Genomic DNA, 20,813 nt, shown 5'->3' with positions numbered 1-20,813 from the left:
CTTTTAGTTACCTTCTTCATCTTTTGTTTTGTATTGTTTCGTCTTGTTTTATATTTTTTATTACTTTCAGTTACGTTCTTCCGTTGGATTTCATTTTCTAGTAGGTGTTTTCTTCTCTTTGCGTCTATGTCTCCAGTGTTTATCGTGTCTGTTGTCTGTGTATCAGTTGTTTTAAAACAGGATCTGACGATCTTCGGGTGATATGGGTAAGGTGTATTTCGTTCTGAGGTATCTAAGTGCTTTAGCATATACTGTATTCGTGTAGTGTAGTTGTGGACGTCTATTTAGTGTATCTGTTGGCGTCTATTTTCGCTGTTCGTTCTATCCATCTTTTCCCTACTGGTTTTTATTTTTGTGTCACTGTGGACCATTTCGTTGGTGGTACTGGGTTTCGTTTTCGTGGCTGTTCTTAGTATTTTACTTTCTGTCGCTATAATTTTGTGTGTGTTGATTCATCTACCATCCACATTTGGGGAAACAGACTCTAAGGTTTGAGCAGAAAAGCCTTTGCAACCGCACACAATTGTCTTTCTTTGCCTCATTTGTTCTGCCTCTTAATATTAGTTGTACTTTGAGTCTTACTTTAGCTCTGGTTGCGATGTCTTTGGTGTGCTGATTCCACAACGCGTGTTTATCTAGGATGATTCCTTGATATTTCGCGGTGTCTTTTGAGAGGACGGTGTGCTCCAATAGGCTTTGCTTTGCGCTACGTCTTCTGGTTTTTGCTTCATAAATCGTGTTGTTTCGTTAGATCTGAAGATAATTAATTGTGTGTTTATGTTGTTAGGCTTTATTTTCCAATTATGAAGCTGTCTTCGAATTGGTTTAAGTAGTTGTGAGTTTGCGGTTTGCTCAGGGGTAGTATCTCCTCACCATACGTCAGACAACCCTCGACAGACGACACAGCGTACTGTTGCCACGCACCAACTACAGGGTGTTACAAAAAGGTACGGCCAAACTTTCAGGAAACATACCTCGCACACAAATAAAGAAAAGATGTTATGTGGACATGTGTCCGGAAACGCTTAATTTCCATGTTAGAGCTCATTTAGTTTCGTCAGTATGTACTGTGTGTTCTTCCACCTACGCTCAATGGAGCACGTTATCACGATTTCATACGGGATACTCTACCTGTGATGCTAGAACATGTGCCTTTACAAGTACGACACAACATTTGGTTCATGCACGATGGAGCTCCTGCACATTTCATTCGAAGTGTTCGTACGCTTCTCAACAACAGATTCGGTGACCGATGGATTGGTAGAGGCGGACCAATTCCATGGTCTCCACGCTCTCCTGTCGTCAACCCTCTCGACTTTCATTTATGGGGGCATTTGAAAGCTCTTGCCTACGCAACCCCGGTACCAAATGTAGAGACTCTTCGTGCTCGTATTGTGGACGGCTGTGATACAATACGCCATTCTCCAGGGTTGCATCAGCTCATCAGGGATTCCATGCGACGGAGGGTGGGTGCACGTATCCTCGCTAACGGAGGATATTTTGGACATTTCCTGTAACAAAGTGTTTGAAGTCACGCTGGTACGTTCTGTTGCTGTGTGTTTCCATTCCATGGTTAATGTGATTTGAAGAGAAGTAATAAAATGAGCTCTAACATGGAAAGTAAGCGTTTCCGGACACATGTCCACATAACATATTTTCTTTCTTTGTGTGTGAGGAATGTTTCCTGAAAGTTTGGCCGTACCTTTTTGTAACACCCTGTAGTTGGTGCGTGGCAACAGTACGCTGTGTCGTCTGTCGAGGGTTGTCTGACGTGTGGTGAGGAGATACTACCCCTGTGGTACTCCTCCCTCTCAGATGATTTGACCTCGTTGACAGCTACCCTGGACAGGCCGGTTATACAAATTTTATGCAGCATTTGTGCTTTAATCGCCACCGGACATGATGATGACAGCAACGTAAGTGTTCTAATAGGTTACCAGTGGTTTATTACTAGAGTACTACCAAGACGATTGTTACCATATAGTGAACACCGGCCGAACAGGAGGTGTTTACATCGCTGACAATACCTCTTCCGCCTGCAGGAGCGAACTATCAATTCGTGGAAAGAGACTTCAGGAAAGTTGCGTTAAGGCTTTTTTCAATTGATGCCCATTCAACCATCTCAATAAGAATGTCAGTTATGACGATACGAATGTAAGAACAGCACAACACCCAGTCCCTGAGCGGAGAAAATCTCCGACCCGGACGGAAATCGAAACCGGGCCCTTTCACTTGGCAAACTACCGCGGTGACCGTGCAGTGGTCCAAAGCTGTCAGCTGGTTTCGTCCTGAAACTGGTGCAGAGCATACCCCAGAGTATCGCTTGTAGGTATTTGTTTAATCTGTATTGCCAAACGTCTTAGGTTATTTTACTCATTCTGGAATTTTGTAAATTTGTGGTAGGGTACTACGGGACCAAACTGCTGAGGTCATCGATCCCTAGCCTTACATACGACTTTAACTTCAACTAGCTTACGCTAAAGACGACACACACACACACCAATGCCCGAAGGAGGACTCGAACATCCGACCGGGGGAGCCGCGCGTACCGTGACAAGGCGCGCAAGACCGCGCGGGACTCATTCTGGCAAGTGTATTCCGTTGTTCTTGCGTTCATACTGCTAGGTCAACAACTTTCCTTCCGCCGTTTTTCTCGAAGTTCGGGGCTTTATTGTCAAAAAATTACAAAAAATTATGATTCATAGTATTCCCTATCGCTGGCCACTACATTCTCCCATCTTACGGATAGCATACGAATCCCGTGGCGGAAGAACTGGGCGTCTTTTGTGGGGATCCACGAATCGATTCAATTTTGCACTTGTTCATATGATCGGAAGTGCTGGTCAGCCAGACTGTATGCCACTGATCGAAAAAGGTGGTAGTCAGAGAGAGCAACGTACGGAGAATACGGCGGGAGGGATAGGACTTCTCATTTCAACACTTCCATATATATTTTGACGGGTTTTCGACATGGGGTCGAGCACTGACCTTACCTTTACGTGCCTATAGCTGTATTGCGGCCGTTTGTGTTTCAGTGCTGGGCTCGAAGGCATTAATTGCTTTCGATAATGATGTCCTGTGACTGTCTTCGCCTGTTTCAGTAGCTACGAGAACGTTCTGTCTTCCACCGCCATGCCGGTCTTCGACATCAAGATCACCGTTCTTAAGGCGTTGAAAACATTCTCTGCACGTTCTTCCACTAATACTTCCCTCACCATTGGTCTTACCCAGCATTTTAAGAGCCACAGCCACAGATTTCTTCATGTTAAAGCAGAAAATTAAAACTTCCTGCAAATGGCGAGAAATGGGAATGTAAGCTGACGTACTTAATCGAGAAGAACCTTATGATGCAATCACAAATCGACTAATATTTTTATGGCATTATGTTTACAGATGCCTAAGCTTATTGTATTACACATATGACCAACCACCCGAACCCCACTTGCCGCTACTGCTCTTTATTGGAAAACGGCGGAAGCAAAGTTGTAGACCTAATAAGTTGTTAAGAAAAGTTAGGTTTTTTCCCCACAATATCTGACCTGTTTTCCCTGGAATTTCTGCATGTTCAAGTAATTCTCCCAACTTATTTACGGTAGTTCCGAGTGTATCGCTGCACAACGTGTTGTATGCACTTCGGTCTACACTCGAAACAATACCTGTAAAGGAACAACAATGCTGAAAATTAGTAAGGAAGGGACGAGATAAAGATCATCAGTGACAGTAGACCAGGAAAAGGATGGGCTCATTTTAAAGAACTGCCCCTGCAGTCATCTCAAGTGATCAACTTAAGGTGCGGAAAAGATATAACAAGGAGGACCAGACAGGGATTTCAACCATTTCAACTACCTATTTCTTTTCAATTCGTGGTATCACTAATTCCACAGTTTCATCCATTGGACTACACATACAACACCCTAAGGAACATACCACATGACACAATCGAACTGTATGAAAATAAATTTGAAATGTTGGCAGAGACATGGTAGAAAGGAAAAGCGTTCTATAACACAAATGAGTTTATAGATAATGAAAAGAGTGTGATATTTAATTGAAAAGGTGACTGTAAACAATAGGACTGTAAACAATATATTTTCTATCTTACGGCATATCATTTAATTTGTAGTCTGCTGCATGTAATTTGTGTAAAGTACCAGTAGCAGATAAACCACGTGATAGGTGTAAGAAAAGTAATATCTAAGTAGCAATGTACATATGTAAACTATTTCTATGGTTCTGACAGTGTTGGCGGTGTCTTATGCAATATCGAAGTTGTTTACAGTCTAATAAATCTATGTGAATTTTGATATGATACACACCTAATGTGTCTGTGCGTTACAACAGTTTTTTTTTTTTTTTTGTGCGGTAGGTAGCGTCCTACGGACATCTAACGTACTCCAGTACTAAACAATCGTAGCTGATTCCCCCATCACTGATAAGTGCAAACGTACGTTAGTCATACCACATACAGAATACAATCGTCCTCGTGAAAGCGACGAAACGAGTCGGGCTTCCCGTTCGCTGTCCCTATTGTGTACTACGATGCGTTGCCATGGTTTCGTCCCACGCTTTGCTACGACTCGAGTGAAATTGTATTGGGAAGAATGCCGCTTTTCAGTAAAAACAACGAGAAAGACTTGGCAGTTATTAACAGAAAAATTGCTGAGATGAAAAAGAAGATCCAGTTATCAGGTACAAACCAACTTGAAATTCGCTTGCGCAAATGTTTGGCGATAACGCTTCTAGTTGTTGCACTGCCTCAGCACGGCGCCTGACGCACCCACCACAACAGTGTTTGTGTATGTGCTCTCTTTAGCTAAATCCTCACACCTGTGCTCGGAATTAGAACAGCAAACTATATAACTCAAGTAGTTTCAGATGACAGGCAGCAAATGTTTATTGAATTGAGACAATCGTGACCCATGGATTATTTCTAGCGATTGTATCGTATAAATTTGTTGTCTTCTCGATTTAAAAGGCCGTTCCAATTTTGATACTTTGGATTTAACTTCGATGCAGAGATCTTTTTTCGCTACTTACTAAGCGGATGTATTGAAGCAGATGAAACTGAGACCAGAAGACACTGTCATTCCTCAAACTGAGCTATTTTTTATGCTGTCCCCTTTTCTCGCCTTTAATGCGAAACAGGCAACGCGTAGACTCAGTTACCATTGATCCCAATCAGTAAGTATCTACTGCGAAATTTTTGGATCGTTTGCGTTCTCACTATCATTAGTGTGTGCTCTGAGTTAAACTATTTTCCCCTTGCTTGTCCAGTAATTATCTAATGATTTTGTCACAGAGAAAAGTCCTTTTCTGCCTGATTCAGGTGAAAATTTTTTTACCTGTCTTTCTGCATCTTTCTTTCAGATACATTTCCACCACAAGTCATATCCACTTTCACATTGCTGTGTAGTAGCTTACTAGAAGTGATTTCTAATGATCATACTGATCACTCAAATTAAATGAATGCAAAATATACCGATATTATCATAATTTTCAATGGACGGCTCTCTGATAAATCGAAAAATTAAATTTCTTATCACATATAATGATTGCAATCTTACTATTGCACTGTGCTACATTTTTCTCCAATACATATAATGTTTAAACATGTGTTATTCACATGAAAGCAAACTGATGGTTTCATTACTACACACACATACTACATCAAGCACAACACATGTCTCTTTATTTCTTGTATCGAATCTTGCTTGTCTGTCTGCTCTTGCTTGTCCATCTGCCCAACCTTTTCATCATTCAATTTACACATCCACAGAATTGATTACATATCACATTTTATACTCAAAACAAAATTGTTCATGATTACAGCACCTGTTCAAAGAGTGGCATACATGTTAGTCATTATAACACAACATTGTGCTAGAAAGGCGTAAATAACACGGATAAACAAAACTATACAATAGTTATCCAGACATATGAAAACCTTTTTCTGAACTGCATAAAAATCAGTGACCTCATACCAACTGCAAAAATGGTTTTACTCAATCTCTCTGAATCTCATGCATGAAGGCATGTACCATAATTAATATTTTTAATTTTAGAAACAACTTGTAAGTGTACAGTATGTACTCCAATTTGTAATTATTCAATATACAGCTGTAATTCGTAATAAAATTTTAATGGCATACTTATAAGTTGTAAAATGAACACATAAACATACTTTTGACCAATATTGCGTGTAAAGTAATGTAGTGGAAAAGATACTTATATTGACAAATAAATAAATAAATATAATGTAACTCTTGCTCTTGATGAACAAACGCACGTCGTTTTTGGTTTACTATTGTTCTCTTACATAATTCCCTTATGCAATTTCCTTATCTGTTCATAGAATGTAGCATATTTAATTATTTTTATAAGAAGTGAGTGATGGGACACAGTGTTTAAGATGCAGTAGGATAATTTAAAGAGTGACAATTATTCAATTATATGAAAAGAAAAATTGGGTCGACAGAAGCGTCCGATCCCACGCGTCGGCTTCGACCCGTGACGTAAGGGTGTCGTCGTGTGTGACGTCATGACGGCGCGGAGTTTGGTTTGAGTGTGGCTGTCTCCAGTTCTGTTTTATCTTATTTTATTTACTTTTCTGATCTGTTCGTTCTATCTCGTGAGATTTTTTTTAAATTTAAAAACACTTATTACTTATTTTAATTATCTGTTTTCTCCAATTTCTGTTTCAGTTTATTATATTTATCTTTCGGATCTGTTCGTTCTATCCCGTGAGTTTTTTTTTTTTTAAGACAAAAAACACGAATCAGCTACTGAAGCATCTTTATCTTCTATGGGTTGCACGGGTTACGACCCCTGGGGAGGTGGGTTGGTATTCATGCATGGCTGTCTTCACTTACACGTTGTAGCTACGCAAGGCGTCTAAATTTGTTTATATTTAGTTTGCCCCCCCCCACCCCCCACCCAAAACACCCCATTTCCTGCGCTTGTCCCGTTAGTGTAATTAGGCTTCTTGTGGAAAGTGTGTGTGTTTGTTTTTGTTTCCGCCATATTTGTGACGTGATGGGTCAAAGCAGACGGGCGGGATCGGACGCTTCCGTATTTCCGAAAAATTAAATTAGTTACAAACTATGGTGTGCACACACTTTATTCGACATATAAATGCCACTACAGATATTCAGATTTACGTTATGATGTGTTTGATATGCCTGTCATTATTTGTGATAATGTGGCACAGATAAATAGTGAAATTCTGCATGACCCATTGAAGTGTTGCAACATTGATGCTGTCGGATGACCTGCTGAATGGCTGTATTCAGGTCAGCAGTGGTTTTGGGGTTATTTCTGTACACCTTGTCTTTAATATAGCCCCACAAAAAGGAGTCATATGTGTTCAGATAAGAAGACTATGGTGGCCAGTTGAGGCCTATGCCATGCAGTGGCCTCTGTGTGCCCCAGAGCCAGAACACTATCCCCAAAGTGATCCTACAGGACATCAAACACTCTCCTGCTTTGAAAGTGTCCAGCTCCATCTTGCATGAACCACACCTTGTCGAAATCAGGGTCACTTTGGTTAATGGGGATGAAATAATCTTCCAAAACCTTCACATACTGTTCGGTAGTCACCGTGCCATCAAGGAATATCACACGATTATTTTGTGACTGTACACTGCACACCACACAGTCACCTGCTGAGGGTGAAGAGACTTCTTGATTGTGAAATGCAGATTTTCAGTCCCCCAAATGCACAATTCTACTTATTGACAAACCCGTCCAAATGAAAGTGGGCTTCCTCACTAAACCAAACCATAATGTGCATGCTGATTCCCATCATGCCTTGCAGCCAACCATGCAATTTGAACATCCTAATGCAAACTGTTCAGAAGTTATGATGATTTTATTTCGTATAGTTCAATAATTGTCACCATGTAGAAGAAAGAAGTTTCTAATTCCAAGCCAGTGTTAATTATTAAAATTACAGTCAGGCTGGCTACTACTTCATTGTCAGTTACAATCGATTCAGTTTATTTACATGTGAAGTAGTACTAGGGCTGCAATCTGTCATCATTTATTTCATTTATCTTTATCCATGCAAGGATCATCTCATAATGATATAGGAACTGCCAAGGCAATACAGTGCAAATCAATAGCTCAAAACATACAATACATAGAATACATAATATACTTTATGAATGTAGCACAGGTGGTCGGGCCATGACCTTGATCGAGGATTAATCTCAGCATCTGCCTAATTGGTTTAGCAAAACCATGGAAAATCTAAATCAGAGCAACTCCATCCTATAGAATGTGAGGTCATTGTTTTTAATAGCTCCACTGCCTCATGTGCTTGGTCCCTATTGTACAAAGTTCATTTATTTACACATAATTTGCTTCAGGTAACTCATACTATAAAACATAATTTCATATTTCATCCCTGCACACACTGAGGACACCCGCTGGTGACTCATTGACTGTGAACATGCTGCTGTGCCCCTTGCACAGACACCAGTCTGTACAGAGCTGACTCCATGCCTACATATAGTCGAGCTGAAAAACAGAGTTGGCATCCCCCCCATGAAGAGTGAGATGTTGAACTCAAGAGAAAGACATGACATTAATATCGTGCATTATACATCTTGACACATAATTTCCTTGTGAGAGCAGTAACCCATGACCATGTATTGAAGTGGAACAGGGTGTTATAGTTATCCCCTTTTGTTACTAGCCCCTGCTCTGAATCCTCTAAGTAATCTTTAATTGTGTAGTATGTATTACTTATGAAGAATGTTTCAGCTGCCTCTTTAAAAAGTAAGCCGGCCGGGGTGGCTGAGCGGTAAATCGCGAGACCAATACGGTCACAGGTTTGAATCCTGCCTCGGGCATGGATGTGTGTGATGTCCTTAGGTTAGTTAGGTTTAAGTAGTTCAAAGTTCTGGGGGGACTGATGACTTCAGAAGTCCCATAGTGCTCAGAGCCATTTGAACCATTCCTTTATTTTATTTTATTTTATTTTTTTTATTATTTTAAAGTAAACATTTTCATTTCCTTTCACAATTATTATACAATTTTAGTCCCTGATACATTTTTTTAGTTTTTGTTTGTTTTTTCCTTGTTAAATATAAGTCTAAACATGCTCTTGTCCCATGTTTATGTACAGAACTATTAGTGAAATGCCTAGTAATGTTTTCCCTGTTATTCACCTCATATTGGTAGATGTACTCACTTGGTGCAGTAAGGATGTCCTATTTTGTAAATAGGTCATTACAACAAACCTGACTGCCACTCCTGCTTATTAGTCTTACAGCCCTTTCCTGCTGTTAAAAACTGTGCCTTTGAACCCCAGAAAAGAATTCCATGGCTAAGAATTGAGTGCACCTAGGCATTGTATGTCATGAAAAGACATTGGCTGCTACAAACTGATGCTAAAACCTTAAGAGCATAACATACTGATGGCATTATTTTTGTCAGTATCTTCATTTCATGTTAGCTGACAATCAGTGTTCATCCCTAAAAAATTTGTGTTTGTTAAACAATCATCTTTGCCTGCTGGCCACTGTGGCTGAGCAGTTCTAGGCACTTCAGTCCGGAACCGCGCTGCTGCTACGGTCTCAGGTTCAAATCCTGCCTCGGGCATGGATGTGTGTGATGTCCTTAGGTTAGTTAGGTTTATGTAGTTTTAAGTCTAGGAGACTGATGACCTCAGATGTTAAGTCCCATAGTGCTTAGAGCCATTTGAACTATCTATGCCTAACATGACAGTTGTTTCATCTCATCATGCTGAAGTGCATACTATTTTCCTTAATGTTCAACATTAATTTATTAACTACTGCCCAGTCTTAAAAATCCTAGAGGATTTTATTTGCTTTCTCTACTAGGAGTTCTGGTGTTCTATCAGTGACTATGAAGTTACTGTCATCAGCAAAGAGAACTTTTTCCCCATGTCTCATACCTATCTTTATATGTTTCTTGTCTGACAGTTGTTTCACTTAAAATTTATTATCATCAGGCATGTGAACTAACTGTATTTTTTGCACCATGTTCCCTGGGTAAGTCTGAAACCACTCATTCTCTGTCCCTCTTATACCCAGTTTGTTTAGCAGTATTTTATAATCCACAGCATCAAAAGCATTGGATATATGTGAGAATATGTCTGTAACACAGCCATCCTTCAAGTACCAATTTTTTGAACTCTTTAATGTCCAAAATTGTATTTCACCCACTTTGGAAACCAAACTATGCTTCATTAAAATGGTTGTATTTATTCATGTAACTCACTATTATTTCTTTCATGATTAATTCAATTCCTTTTGAGAGTGAAGACAGAAATGGAACTGGCCTGTAGGTTTGAATGCTTTCTGCTTTAAGCTTCTTTAGTAAGGGCACAACTCGTGCATGCTTCACATAATGTGGAAAAATACATGAACTAAAGGTCTCATTTATTACATTTGTTAATGGGGCTTGTTTGCTATCTATGCATGCATTCAGCACAGAAATGGGAACCTCATCTATGGCTGCTGGCTTCTTATTTTTTAATTTTTGTATTGTCTTCCTGACTTTTGGCTCTGTTTTGGGATATCATCATTGTACTTACTGTGGAAATCATTGTGGGTACTGCATGTGCTTTTGCTGGAGCTTCTTAACAATACAGGGAAATAATCATTTACAAAATTTGCTAATTTCTGAGGACTTTCTATTATTCTACCCCCATCTTTGATTTGTATGTAATTATACCTGTGTCTGACAGTTTGTTGTTTTATTACATCTCACACTAATTTTCTTTTCTTTACTGTGTTATTATGGAAAAAATCACAACACCAAAAAATAATTAATGCAGAGTAATGAAATTTCAGGAACAAATTTGTCTAGGTAACATACTTAAGAGATTAACATTGCAAGATCACAGTTTAATGTAAGTGCCAGATAAGCCATTGCAAATGTCAAATGCTGGTACACTAATAACTGGTGTAACCACAAAATGTTGAATGGAAGCATGCAAACATGCATGCATTGTGTTGTACAGGTGGTGGACATCAGTTTGTGGGATGGGGTTCCATGCTTGTTGCTCCTGGTCAGTCAATAGAGGGATGGTTAATTCTGTTTGTGGATGATGTTGGAGTTGTTATCTGAAGATGTCCCATATGTCCTCAATTGGAGACAGGTTCAGTGATCAAGAAGGCCAAGGCAACATGTCAACACTCTGTAGAACAAGTTGGGGTACAACAACAGTATGTGGGTGAGTGTTATCCTGTTGGGAAACATCCCCTGAGATCCCGATCATGAACAGCAGTACAACAGGTCTAATCAGCAGACTGACATACAAATTTGCAGTCACAGTGCATAGCATAACTGTGAGAGTGCTCCTTCTCTTGTACAAAATCACACCCCAGACCAATATTCTAGATGTTGGTCAGTGTTTGCAGGCCCTCAGCTGGTCTCCTTCTAATCAGCATCATCACTGGCACTGAGGCAGAAAATACAACAGACCTCCACCCTGCCCTCCAATGAGCTCTCGGTTGACACCACTTAAGTGACAAATGACGGCGGTTTGGGGTCAATGGATGCACACTACAGGGTGTCGCGTTCAGAGCTTTCCTTGAAATCGCCAATTTGTAAGAGTTCATTGTGTCACTGTGGTGCCAACTGCTGCTCAAATTGCTGCTGGAGATGCAGCATGATGCACTAAGAGCCATACCAAACGCAGTGGTTGTTCCTCTCAGTAGTGTTATGTGACTGTTTGGGGCCTGGCCTTCTTGCAACCATACATTCTCATGACCACGGCTGCCAGCAATTATGTTTAGTGGCTACATTCCTGCCAAGTCTTTCTGCAGTAGCATAGAAGGAATATCTGTCTTCTCGTAGCCCTATTACATGACCTTGTTCAAACTTACTGAGGTGCTGATAGTGGTATCTTTGTTGCCTTAAAGGCATTCTTGACTAACATCAGCTCACCACTTCCAATCTCAAAGTTAACTGACACTCATGACTGTTACAGTGTGTATTAAAGCTAACCTGATCTTCATGCTCATAGTGGTACTATTAGCACCACTTTTATGTGACTGGCAAGACATTTGAATAGACATCACCTTTCAGGTCACCTACCAACTTTTGTTTGTGTCATACAACTCCTCCTTGGTGTTGCAATTTTTTCTGGCAGTGTATATTATTTTGCCATTGAACATTTTTTTGCAGCAATCAGTAACCCCCCCCCCCCCACCACACACACACACACACACACACACACACACACACACACACACACACACACACACACACACACACACACACACACATATATTTTTTATACCTGTTAAAGTAATCTAGAAACTATGTATTACTGTAGTGATTTTGCAAATAAATGAGAAATTTTTGTGTCTTGGACAATTTTCTAATACCTGCAGTTATCCATGTATTTTCCTCAGCTGCTGCTGTAGAAATGGCTACTTTTGGAAATGTGCCATCAAAAATTGATTTAAACAATGTGCAAAATTTAGAGAATTTAGCTCCTACATTGTTTTCTGTACACAGTTAATCCCAGGTTTGATTTTCCAGTGTCCAAGAAAAAGTATGTATCTTATATTCTGAGAACAGCCATTTGTTGGCCCACAGTTTTGCACATTCTACCAAGCCAGTCTTTAGCTTTATTATCTGACAATAATGATCTGAAAGGTCAATATCTTCTTGTTAGGGATATACACATTTTAATTCATTTGTGACAGGTATATGAGTGGAATGCATTGTTTATGGTACTATCCAGTATACTGTAGTCAACTCACAATTAGTTAATTGTTTAGCTTCTGAAACTTAAGGATGGCTTACTAGTAGCTGATATTTATGTGTGAGTTTTTGGATGCACCATGGATTATTAATTGCTCGGCCTCACTCACACGATTATACATCACTATGAGGTGAGAAGAACTGAAAGTTATGCTTGTTGACTCTATGAACATTAATTTCCATGATAATCTCATCAATGTACCTTTGGTGCACTTAATACTTAAAAAAATTAGAACTCTTTGTCCTTACCATGTTGTTAGTGAAACGTGTCATGTGAGAACACAAAATTTTTGTGATGCCACGATAGGGAAGTAGCGCATCACACATTCAACCAGTAAGCATGCTGTGAGACATGCTAAGGGCACAAGACAGTTATCTGTTTGGAGGGTATAGCAGAATACTACACACTCATGTACCACCCTCAGAAGGTGTAGGCATCAACACTATCTAATTTTATACCTCATACTGAATTTGTGAAATGATTTCTTCATGAAAATGTCAGTGATTCTGTCTTCAATGACACCTGTTATTTGCAGATATCAGTATTACATGTACCACTCATTTTAACAGTCATAATAGTCATTTTTGGGACTCTGGGCACTGACTTTCAGTTCCTGTTACATCTCATCATCAAACGTTTTCTGTGAAAATTTAAGTTAGAATGGTTACTAATTACCTTCTAATATCTAGTCTTCTGCCAGCATGTGTAACTGGAGCAGCTTACCACCAGTTCTGCATACCATACTTACATAAATAGTGTGCCCAGCACTGTTAGCTGTAGGCTCTCCACAGCATGATGAAGCCCCAGCACATTTCAGTGTTGAATTCATGAGTGCAGCTAACTGTTTACTTTTGGGAACACAGGAGAGGTTGAGGAAGAGCTGTTGAATAGCTGGCATATTTCCCTGATTTACATATTTTTGGAACATGTCAAGAAAATTATGAACATTACTTCAGTTGTCACCAGAGTGGAATAGTTTGCCCAAATCAGTGTGATATAGTTTCATGATAGGAAATAGTATCCTGTCATGCTTGGCTGAGTCGGATCGTAATTAGAGTAAAAGCTATAGAGCTTACAATGTCCATCTGAAAAGTTCAGTGAATTGTCTCATAAAATAAAGAAATCAGAATACCTTTACTGGCATCCAAAGTTATCATCATCAGCTATAACACACTTCTGACACCAGTTGTAAAGCTGTTAGAAAATGTCAGCAAATACCTCTTATGGAAGTGTCATGTGTTGTTAGATATCCTCATCAGTACAAGAGATGAGAACTGGTGCTATCAATATGATACAGAGACCAAATGGCAGTCAATGAAATGTTTTTCATGGTCTTCCCCACCTCCCAAAAAAGTTGACTGACAAAATCCAATATTAAGATGATGTTGGTTACATTTTTTGACAGCAAGGGCTTGATCCTTCATGCATTGCTCCCTGAGGAACATGGGGAAGATGATGAATACTATGCCACTGACTGTTGCTTAGTCTCTGGATCATATTGGTAGCAACAGGTCCCATCTCCTGTAATGATGCAGGTATCCAACAACATGTGACCATGGTGCTTTGAGCAATTCCATAAGGAGCATTTGCTGAGAGTTTCCAATAGCTTTACAGTCAACGTTGGAAGTATATTGTACCTAATGGTGATTACTTTGGAGACAAGTAAAGGTATTTTGTTCATAACAGTTTTTTCCTTCATTTTCTGAGACTTTTCAGATGACCATGTATAATGAGCTTTAAGGAAAATTGTTCAAACACTTCTTTATAAATTTATTTGGCGATATCTTTAATAAAATGTAATTTGTGTGAAGTGGTTTTTATTCATTCTCAGAACCTTTCAGATATCTCACACACATAATTCATAAATTACAGATTAAAGATAATATGTTTCTTGACACTAAATGATTCACTGTGTGTGAGCCATCATTCCCCAAAGTTTGTTAGTGATGTTTTAAAATGCTCTGCATGCAAAATTTCAACAGTGCTTATGTTTCAACATTTGCATCGACTGCTCCCATTTTTTACCATCTCTTTTTGGGCACATTACCTCTTTAAAGATTTTTGTTGCTTCTTTTTTCTATTTACTCTCCAACATATCCACCTGGCATTGCCTTATCATATCAAAGTTTGGAATTCACTGGTTCATTGCTTTTATAATAAAACTTCTCTGGTCAACTGTCTGTCATTCTCATCTTCTTCATCAGTAATTCTGTTATTTCTTTTTATATATCCTCTCAGTTATCCTTTTCCACAGCGCCTTGGTGTATTTCAGCTCACAGTGGTATTCAGTGTCTTTTTTGTGCTGTAGGCGTTTCTTAGTCATACTATTATTGATGTTTTGTTCAGGTTGTTGACTTGTTCTTTTGGTTCCTATGACTACATTGTCTTTAACGACCAGGCAGTTCACTGTTTGTCTGTGTACTGTTGTCCTTCTGGCTTAACCCCCAACACCATACAATTGTTTTTATGTCCATTTTGTTGTTTGTTACTTTTCACTGTCTGACCGCTTCATCCAGTGCTAAATCAAACAACTCTGGTGATGAACCATCTCCTGGTTTGACCCGTGTCTCAGTATCATACTCTTACTACAATGCTCCTTGGTATGTCACACTTGCACCAGTGTCTATCAGAAATGACTGAGGTATTCAACCATAACAATCTTCGGCCACTTACTGAGTGATTTAAAGAATTTAGTCAATAATAAAATTAACTTCAAATCAAGTCATATCTGCTTGACAACTCCTACTCCACAGAGGAGTTTCAGAATGTGTACTGTAGTAGTGTGGTGTGTGTGTGTGTGTGTGTGTGTGTGTTGTGTGTGTGTGTGTGTGTGTGTGTGTGTGTGTGTGTGTGTGTGTGTGTGTTTAAGAGAGGGAGAGAAAGACAGTGAGCATAGTTAAGAGCTTGTGTGTTAAATGAGTAAATGATAAATGAAATCTTATGAAATCATGTAAATGGTCAGCATGCCCCCATATTTTCTGCTAAGATGATTTGGTATAATTAGCTAAATTAGAATCCATTGGAAGCCTACATGTACTGAATATTCAAATTTAAAGGAGGACAGCAATCAGTCACAAAAACTGTTGCTTCTACAGTCAGCAATCAGTTACTAAAGTCCATAATTTACTGCATATCCAGATTTTGACTGTAGTGTAGTCATCGTTAGTTCATTACCAGTAGAGTCACACATGTTCCAACATGTCAGACCATAAACTTGTGACAACTAACACCAGAATTTACATACCAGAAACAACATGTGGCATGTTGTTTCTGCCATGTAAAGGATTTGAAACTTCCTGGCAGATTAAAACTGTGTGCTGGACTGAGACTCAAACTCGGGACCTTTGCCTTTCACGGGCAAGTGTCTCGGTCCGGCACACAGTTTTAATCTGCCAGGAAGTTTCATATCAGTGCACACTCCACCGCAGAGTGAAAATCTCATTCTGGATAGTGTCATTTGTCACAAGTTTATGTTCTGACAAGTTGGTATCCACACAACTCTTCTGATAATGCATCAATGATGACTATGTTGTAGTCAGAATCTAGATCTGCAATAAATTATGGATTTTTGTGACTGACTGTTGCTCTTCTTTAAATTTGAATGTAATATAATTGTAACATCGACTCAATCGATATAATAGAAAGACTTCTGAATTATGATCCACAGAACATGCAGATAACTTACTATCTAACTGACAATCTCAGCTGTCATATATTATTTACTCCTCTGTTCTCTAGGATTCACCTGTGTCTGCCTATCAGTTGAGTCAGATAACTTCTTGCTGTCCGTGAAGGTTACTATCATCATCTTGTTCTTCAAGGATCTGTATTCTGGCACTTCAGACAGAATAAACATCTGTTCTCTGCCTCCTTATCCTCTCCTAAAGCCTGCTTTGTAGCCTCCTGTTGTGCATTCTACCTGTTCTTCTACTCTCTTCTGGAAACAATATCTAGCAGCAGGGATATCCCATTTTTTTTATTATTTTCATCCTTATTTACTTGTTTTCTATATGCTGATACTATGACTGCATTCTTCAATCCTTCAGGTGCTTTCTTCATCCTTTTGACCTTTGTAATATGGTCTAATGCCTTTCTGCCTTTCCACTTCGTCATCTTAACTGCTATCCCATTCTCTATGGCTGCCTTGTTGTTCTTTAGGTCACTTTGAATTGGGCCCATTCAAAGATACGAATGTCTAACTTCTACTTCTGTCCCAGGTTCCATAGTCTCTTTGGAAGGTTTACAGTCCAGAAGGTTACGTAAGTACTCTGCCAGTGCCATACTGTTTTTCTTTTTGTGTATGACCATGTCTCCCTCCTTTCTTGTTTCCTACAGAAAGTTTGTCACCATGTATCTCATTGGTCTCTCTCTAAATTTTCTGAAAAAGTCTCTGTTGTTGTTCATTTTAAAGCTATTCTTGCTCTCTCCAGTTCTTACTTCATCCATTAGCTTCTCATCCATCTTATTTTTTGAATGTTTCATTCATCACTTGTATGAATAACTATCAGTTTTCCATATTTTTGTTGCTGCCCCAGTTTCTCCAAGTGTTTCTCCTGTTCTCCACTTCCATACAATTCTTGTATCATCACCAGGTTTTCTTATATTTTTCTTCCTTCATAATTTGGCATGTTTCCTCCTTTCCTGTCAGAAAGTCACAGTTTTTAGCAATTGACAGAATCTAGTCTAGTCTAACCTAATCTAATCTAGAAAATTGTCAAGTAAAACAGAAGTAATATTTGATGTTCCCCAAAAAAGTGTTATGGGTCCTCTACTGTTCCTGATTCATATAAATGATTTACGAGACACTCTGAGCAGCCCTCTTAGATTTTTTTCATATGATGCTGTCATTTGCCATCCTATAAATTCATTAGATGATCAAAACCAATTGCAAAAAATGATTTAGACAGATATTAGTATGGTTCAAAAAGTTGAAATTGACTCTAAATAATGAAAAGTGTGAAGAAATCCATGTGAGTACTAAAAGGAATCTGAAAAATTTCAGTTATATGGCAAATCACTAATTCAACTAAATACTTAATTATTACAGTTAAGAATAACTTAAACTGGAATGATCATGTTGATAATGTTGTGGAGAAAGCAAATCAGAGGCTGTGATTTATTGGCAGAACACTTGCAAATTGCAGCACGTCTACTAAAGAGACTGCTTTCACTATGCTTGTCCCTCCTCTTCTAGAGTACTCCTACGCAATGTGGGATCTGCATCAGGTAGGATTGACAGAGGATATTAAAAGGTTCAAAGAAGGGCAGCTCATTTTGTATCATCATGAAATAGGGGAGAGAGTGCCACAGACATGATACACAAATTGAAAAGGCAGTCATTAAAACAAATGCCTTTTTCATCGTGGCAGAATCGTCTCATGAAATTTCAATCACCAACTTTCTCCTTCAAATGTGAAAATATTTTGTTGGCACCAACCTACATAGGGAGAAATGGTCATTGTTGTTGTTGTGGTCTTCGGTCCTGAGACTGGTTTGATGCAGCTCTCCATGCTACTCTATCTTATCAAACTTATTCATCTCCCGGTATCTACTGCAACCTACGTCCTTCTGAATCTTTTTAGTGTATTCATCTCTTGGTCTCCCTCTACGATTTTTAACCTGTACACTGCCCTCCAATACTAAACTGGTGATCCCTTGATGCCTCAGAACATGTCCTACCAACTTATCCCTTCTTCTTGTCAAGTTGTGCCACAAACTCCTCTTCTCCCCAATTCTATTCAATACCTCCTCATTAGTCATGTGATCTACCCATCTAATCTTCAGCATTCTTCTGTACCACCACATTTCGAAAGCTTCTATTCTCTTCTTGTCCAAACTATTTATCGTCCACGTTTCACTTCCATACATGGCTACACTCCATACAAATATTTTCAGAAACGACTTTCTGACACTTAAATCTATACTTGATATTAACAAATTTCTCTTCTTCAGAAACGCTTTCCTTGCCATTGCCAGTCTACATTTTATATCCTCTCCACTTCGACCATCATCAGTTATTTTGCTCCCCAAAAGCAAAACTCCTTTACTAATTTAAGTGTCTCATTTCCTAATCTAATTCCCTCAGCATCACCCGACTTAATTCAACTACATTCCATTATCCTCATTTTGCTTTTGTTGATGTTCATCTTATATTCTCTTTTCAAGACACTGTCCATTCTGTTCAACTGCTCTTCCAAGTCCTTTGCTGTCTCTGACAGAATGACAATGTCATTGGCGAACCTCAAAGTTATTATTTCTTCTCCGTGGATTTTAATACCTACTCCGAATTTTTCTTTTGTTTCCTTTTCTGTTTGCTCAATATACAGATTGAATAACATCAGGGAGAGGCTACAACCCTGTCTCACTCCCTTCCCAACCACTGCTTCCCTTTCATGTCCCTCGACTCTTACAACTGCGATCTGGTTTCTGTACAAATTGTAAATAGCCCCTCGCTCCCTGTATTTTACCCCTGCCACCTTCAGAATTTGAAAGAGAGTATTCCAGTCAACATTGTCAAAAGCGTTTTCTAAGTCTACAAATGCTAGAAAAGTAGGTTTGCCTAATAATAAAATAAGAGTAATCAGAGCTCATATGAAAAGATTTAAGTTTTCGTTTTCATGCACACTGTTCAAGATCGGAATGGTAGAGAAATAGCTACGTGTTGGTTTGATGACCCCTCTGCTGGGCACTTAATTGTGTATTGAGAGTAATCATGCAGATGTTTCTCCTGATGTTATCCAATCTGCTGCATGTATCAACCTTTCCTTTGTATTTATTTCTACTGCATCTTTGTCTCACTCATCTAACTCAATTCTTCCATACCTGCAAGCAGTCAGCTGGGATAAGAAATATTTTCATAGTCCCCCTAACATTTTCTGTTTATGTAAGTGAAGTTTTCTTTCATAAAAAATAACAGCAGTTTGGTCATAGTGCGTAGATGGACCAAAGACATGAGGTTGATCTCTGACATTGTCTTTACAACAGTTATTTTATAAAATGGGTCAAATGGCTCTGAGCACTATGGGACTCAACTGCTGAGGTCATTAGTCCCCTAGAACTTAGAACTAGTTAAACCTAACTAACCTAAGGACATCACAAACATCCATGCCCGAGGCAGGATTCAAACCTGCGACCGTAGCGGTCTTGCGGTTCCAGACTGCAGCGCCTTTAACCACACAGCTCGGCCGGCGATTATTTTATAGATAAAAGATATACACTACAAATTAACTTTTGTAGAGATAAATTCAGAAGTCAGTTCTATGTGTTGGGGATATATATACACTCCGGACAGTGTTCTTAGTATGTATAAAAGACAACTTCACTTTGTAAGCAGAAGAGGTTACAGGAACCGTGAAAATGTTTCTTACCCCACTGCTTGATGATTCTGAAGAATTGGTTTAGGTTTTTGCAGTATATATCTTTTATGTCCTTCTTGCCAAGGTGGGATGGCTTGCATCGCTCTACGATAAATACTGATGTGCTAGTGCAACTACATTGAAAGGGTATCTGTGGAGAGGCCAGATAAAATGTAGTTCCTGAAAAGGGTAGCAGCCTTTTCAGTAGCTGCAGGGCCACTGAAGTAATGTGGCACACTTGAAAGCCATGCACATTAGCAGTGTGTTGTCATCTGCAGGAGTGTACTGTGAAAGAGCAGTACTATGAACTTCCAATACAGCCCACCATGGACAAGTGCCTATTTAAAACCAGCTGCATTATGCTCTCACTCAGTTATCATGTTATACTGCTTGCATACATTTGCCTTATCTTGTTGTGTTGAGTCTATGTCATGGTGATTGTCATACATGCCACAGTCTAATAAAGTTGTACTAACATTCTTGGTTGTGTTGTGTGTCCAAGTTACAACACAGGTGGCAATGAGGATGGGATTGTTCTCCGTGCAGTTTTCAGTCTCTGGCTGGTCTTCTGTTGTATCTACAGTGTCTGATGATGCTACCGATCAGTTTTACACCAGCTGTTTGATCAGCAAGGGGTTCTTACTGCAGCATTGCACCATATCAGTCAACAGCATGTCAACAGCGCTACATAGTCAAACCCAGGTATTGCAAAT

At 39.2% G+C, this 20,813-nt stretch overlaps 1 protein-coding gene across 1 annotated transcript in view; it reads left to right on the top strand.

Moving 5' to 3' along the window:
• Positions 1–4,571: 4,571 nt before the first annotated feature.
• Positions 4,572–20,813, top strand: part of LOC126249093 (outer dynein arm-docking complex subunit 3) — a 350,869-nt gene continuing 334,627 nt past the window's right edge. Inside the window, exon 1 of the mRNA XM_049950744.1 lies at positions 4,572–4,689. Coding sequence (XP_049806701.1) covers positions 4,602–4,689 — 88 coding nt within the window. The 5' untranslated portion in view covers positions 4,572–4,601. The remainder of the gene's footprint in view (positions 4,690–20,813) is intronic.

This window comes from Schistocerca nitens, chromosome 3, assembly GCF_023898315.1.
Source record: "Schistocerca nitens isolate TAMUIC-IGC-003100 chromosome 3, iqSchNite1.1, whole genome shotgun sequence".
In the NCBI taxonomy this organism is placed as follows: Eukaryota; Metazoa; Arthropoda; class Insecta; order Orthoptera; family Acrididae; genus Schistocerca; species Schistocerca nitens.
This window is presented reverse-complemented; position numbering and strand designations above follow the sequence as displayed.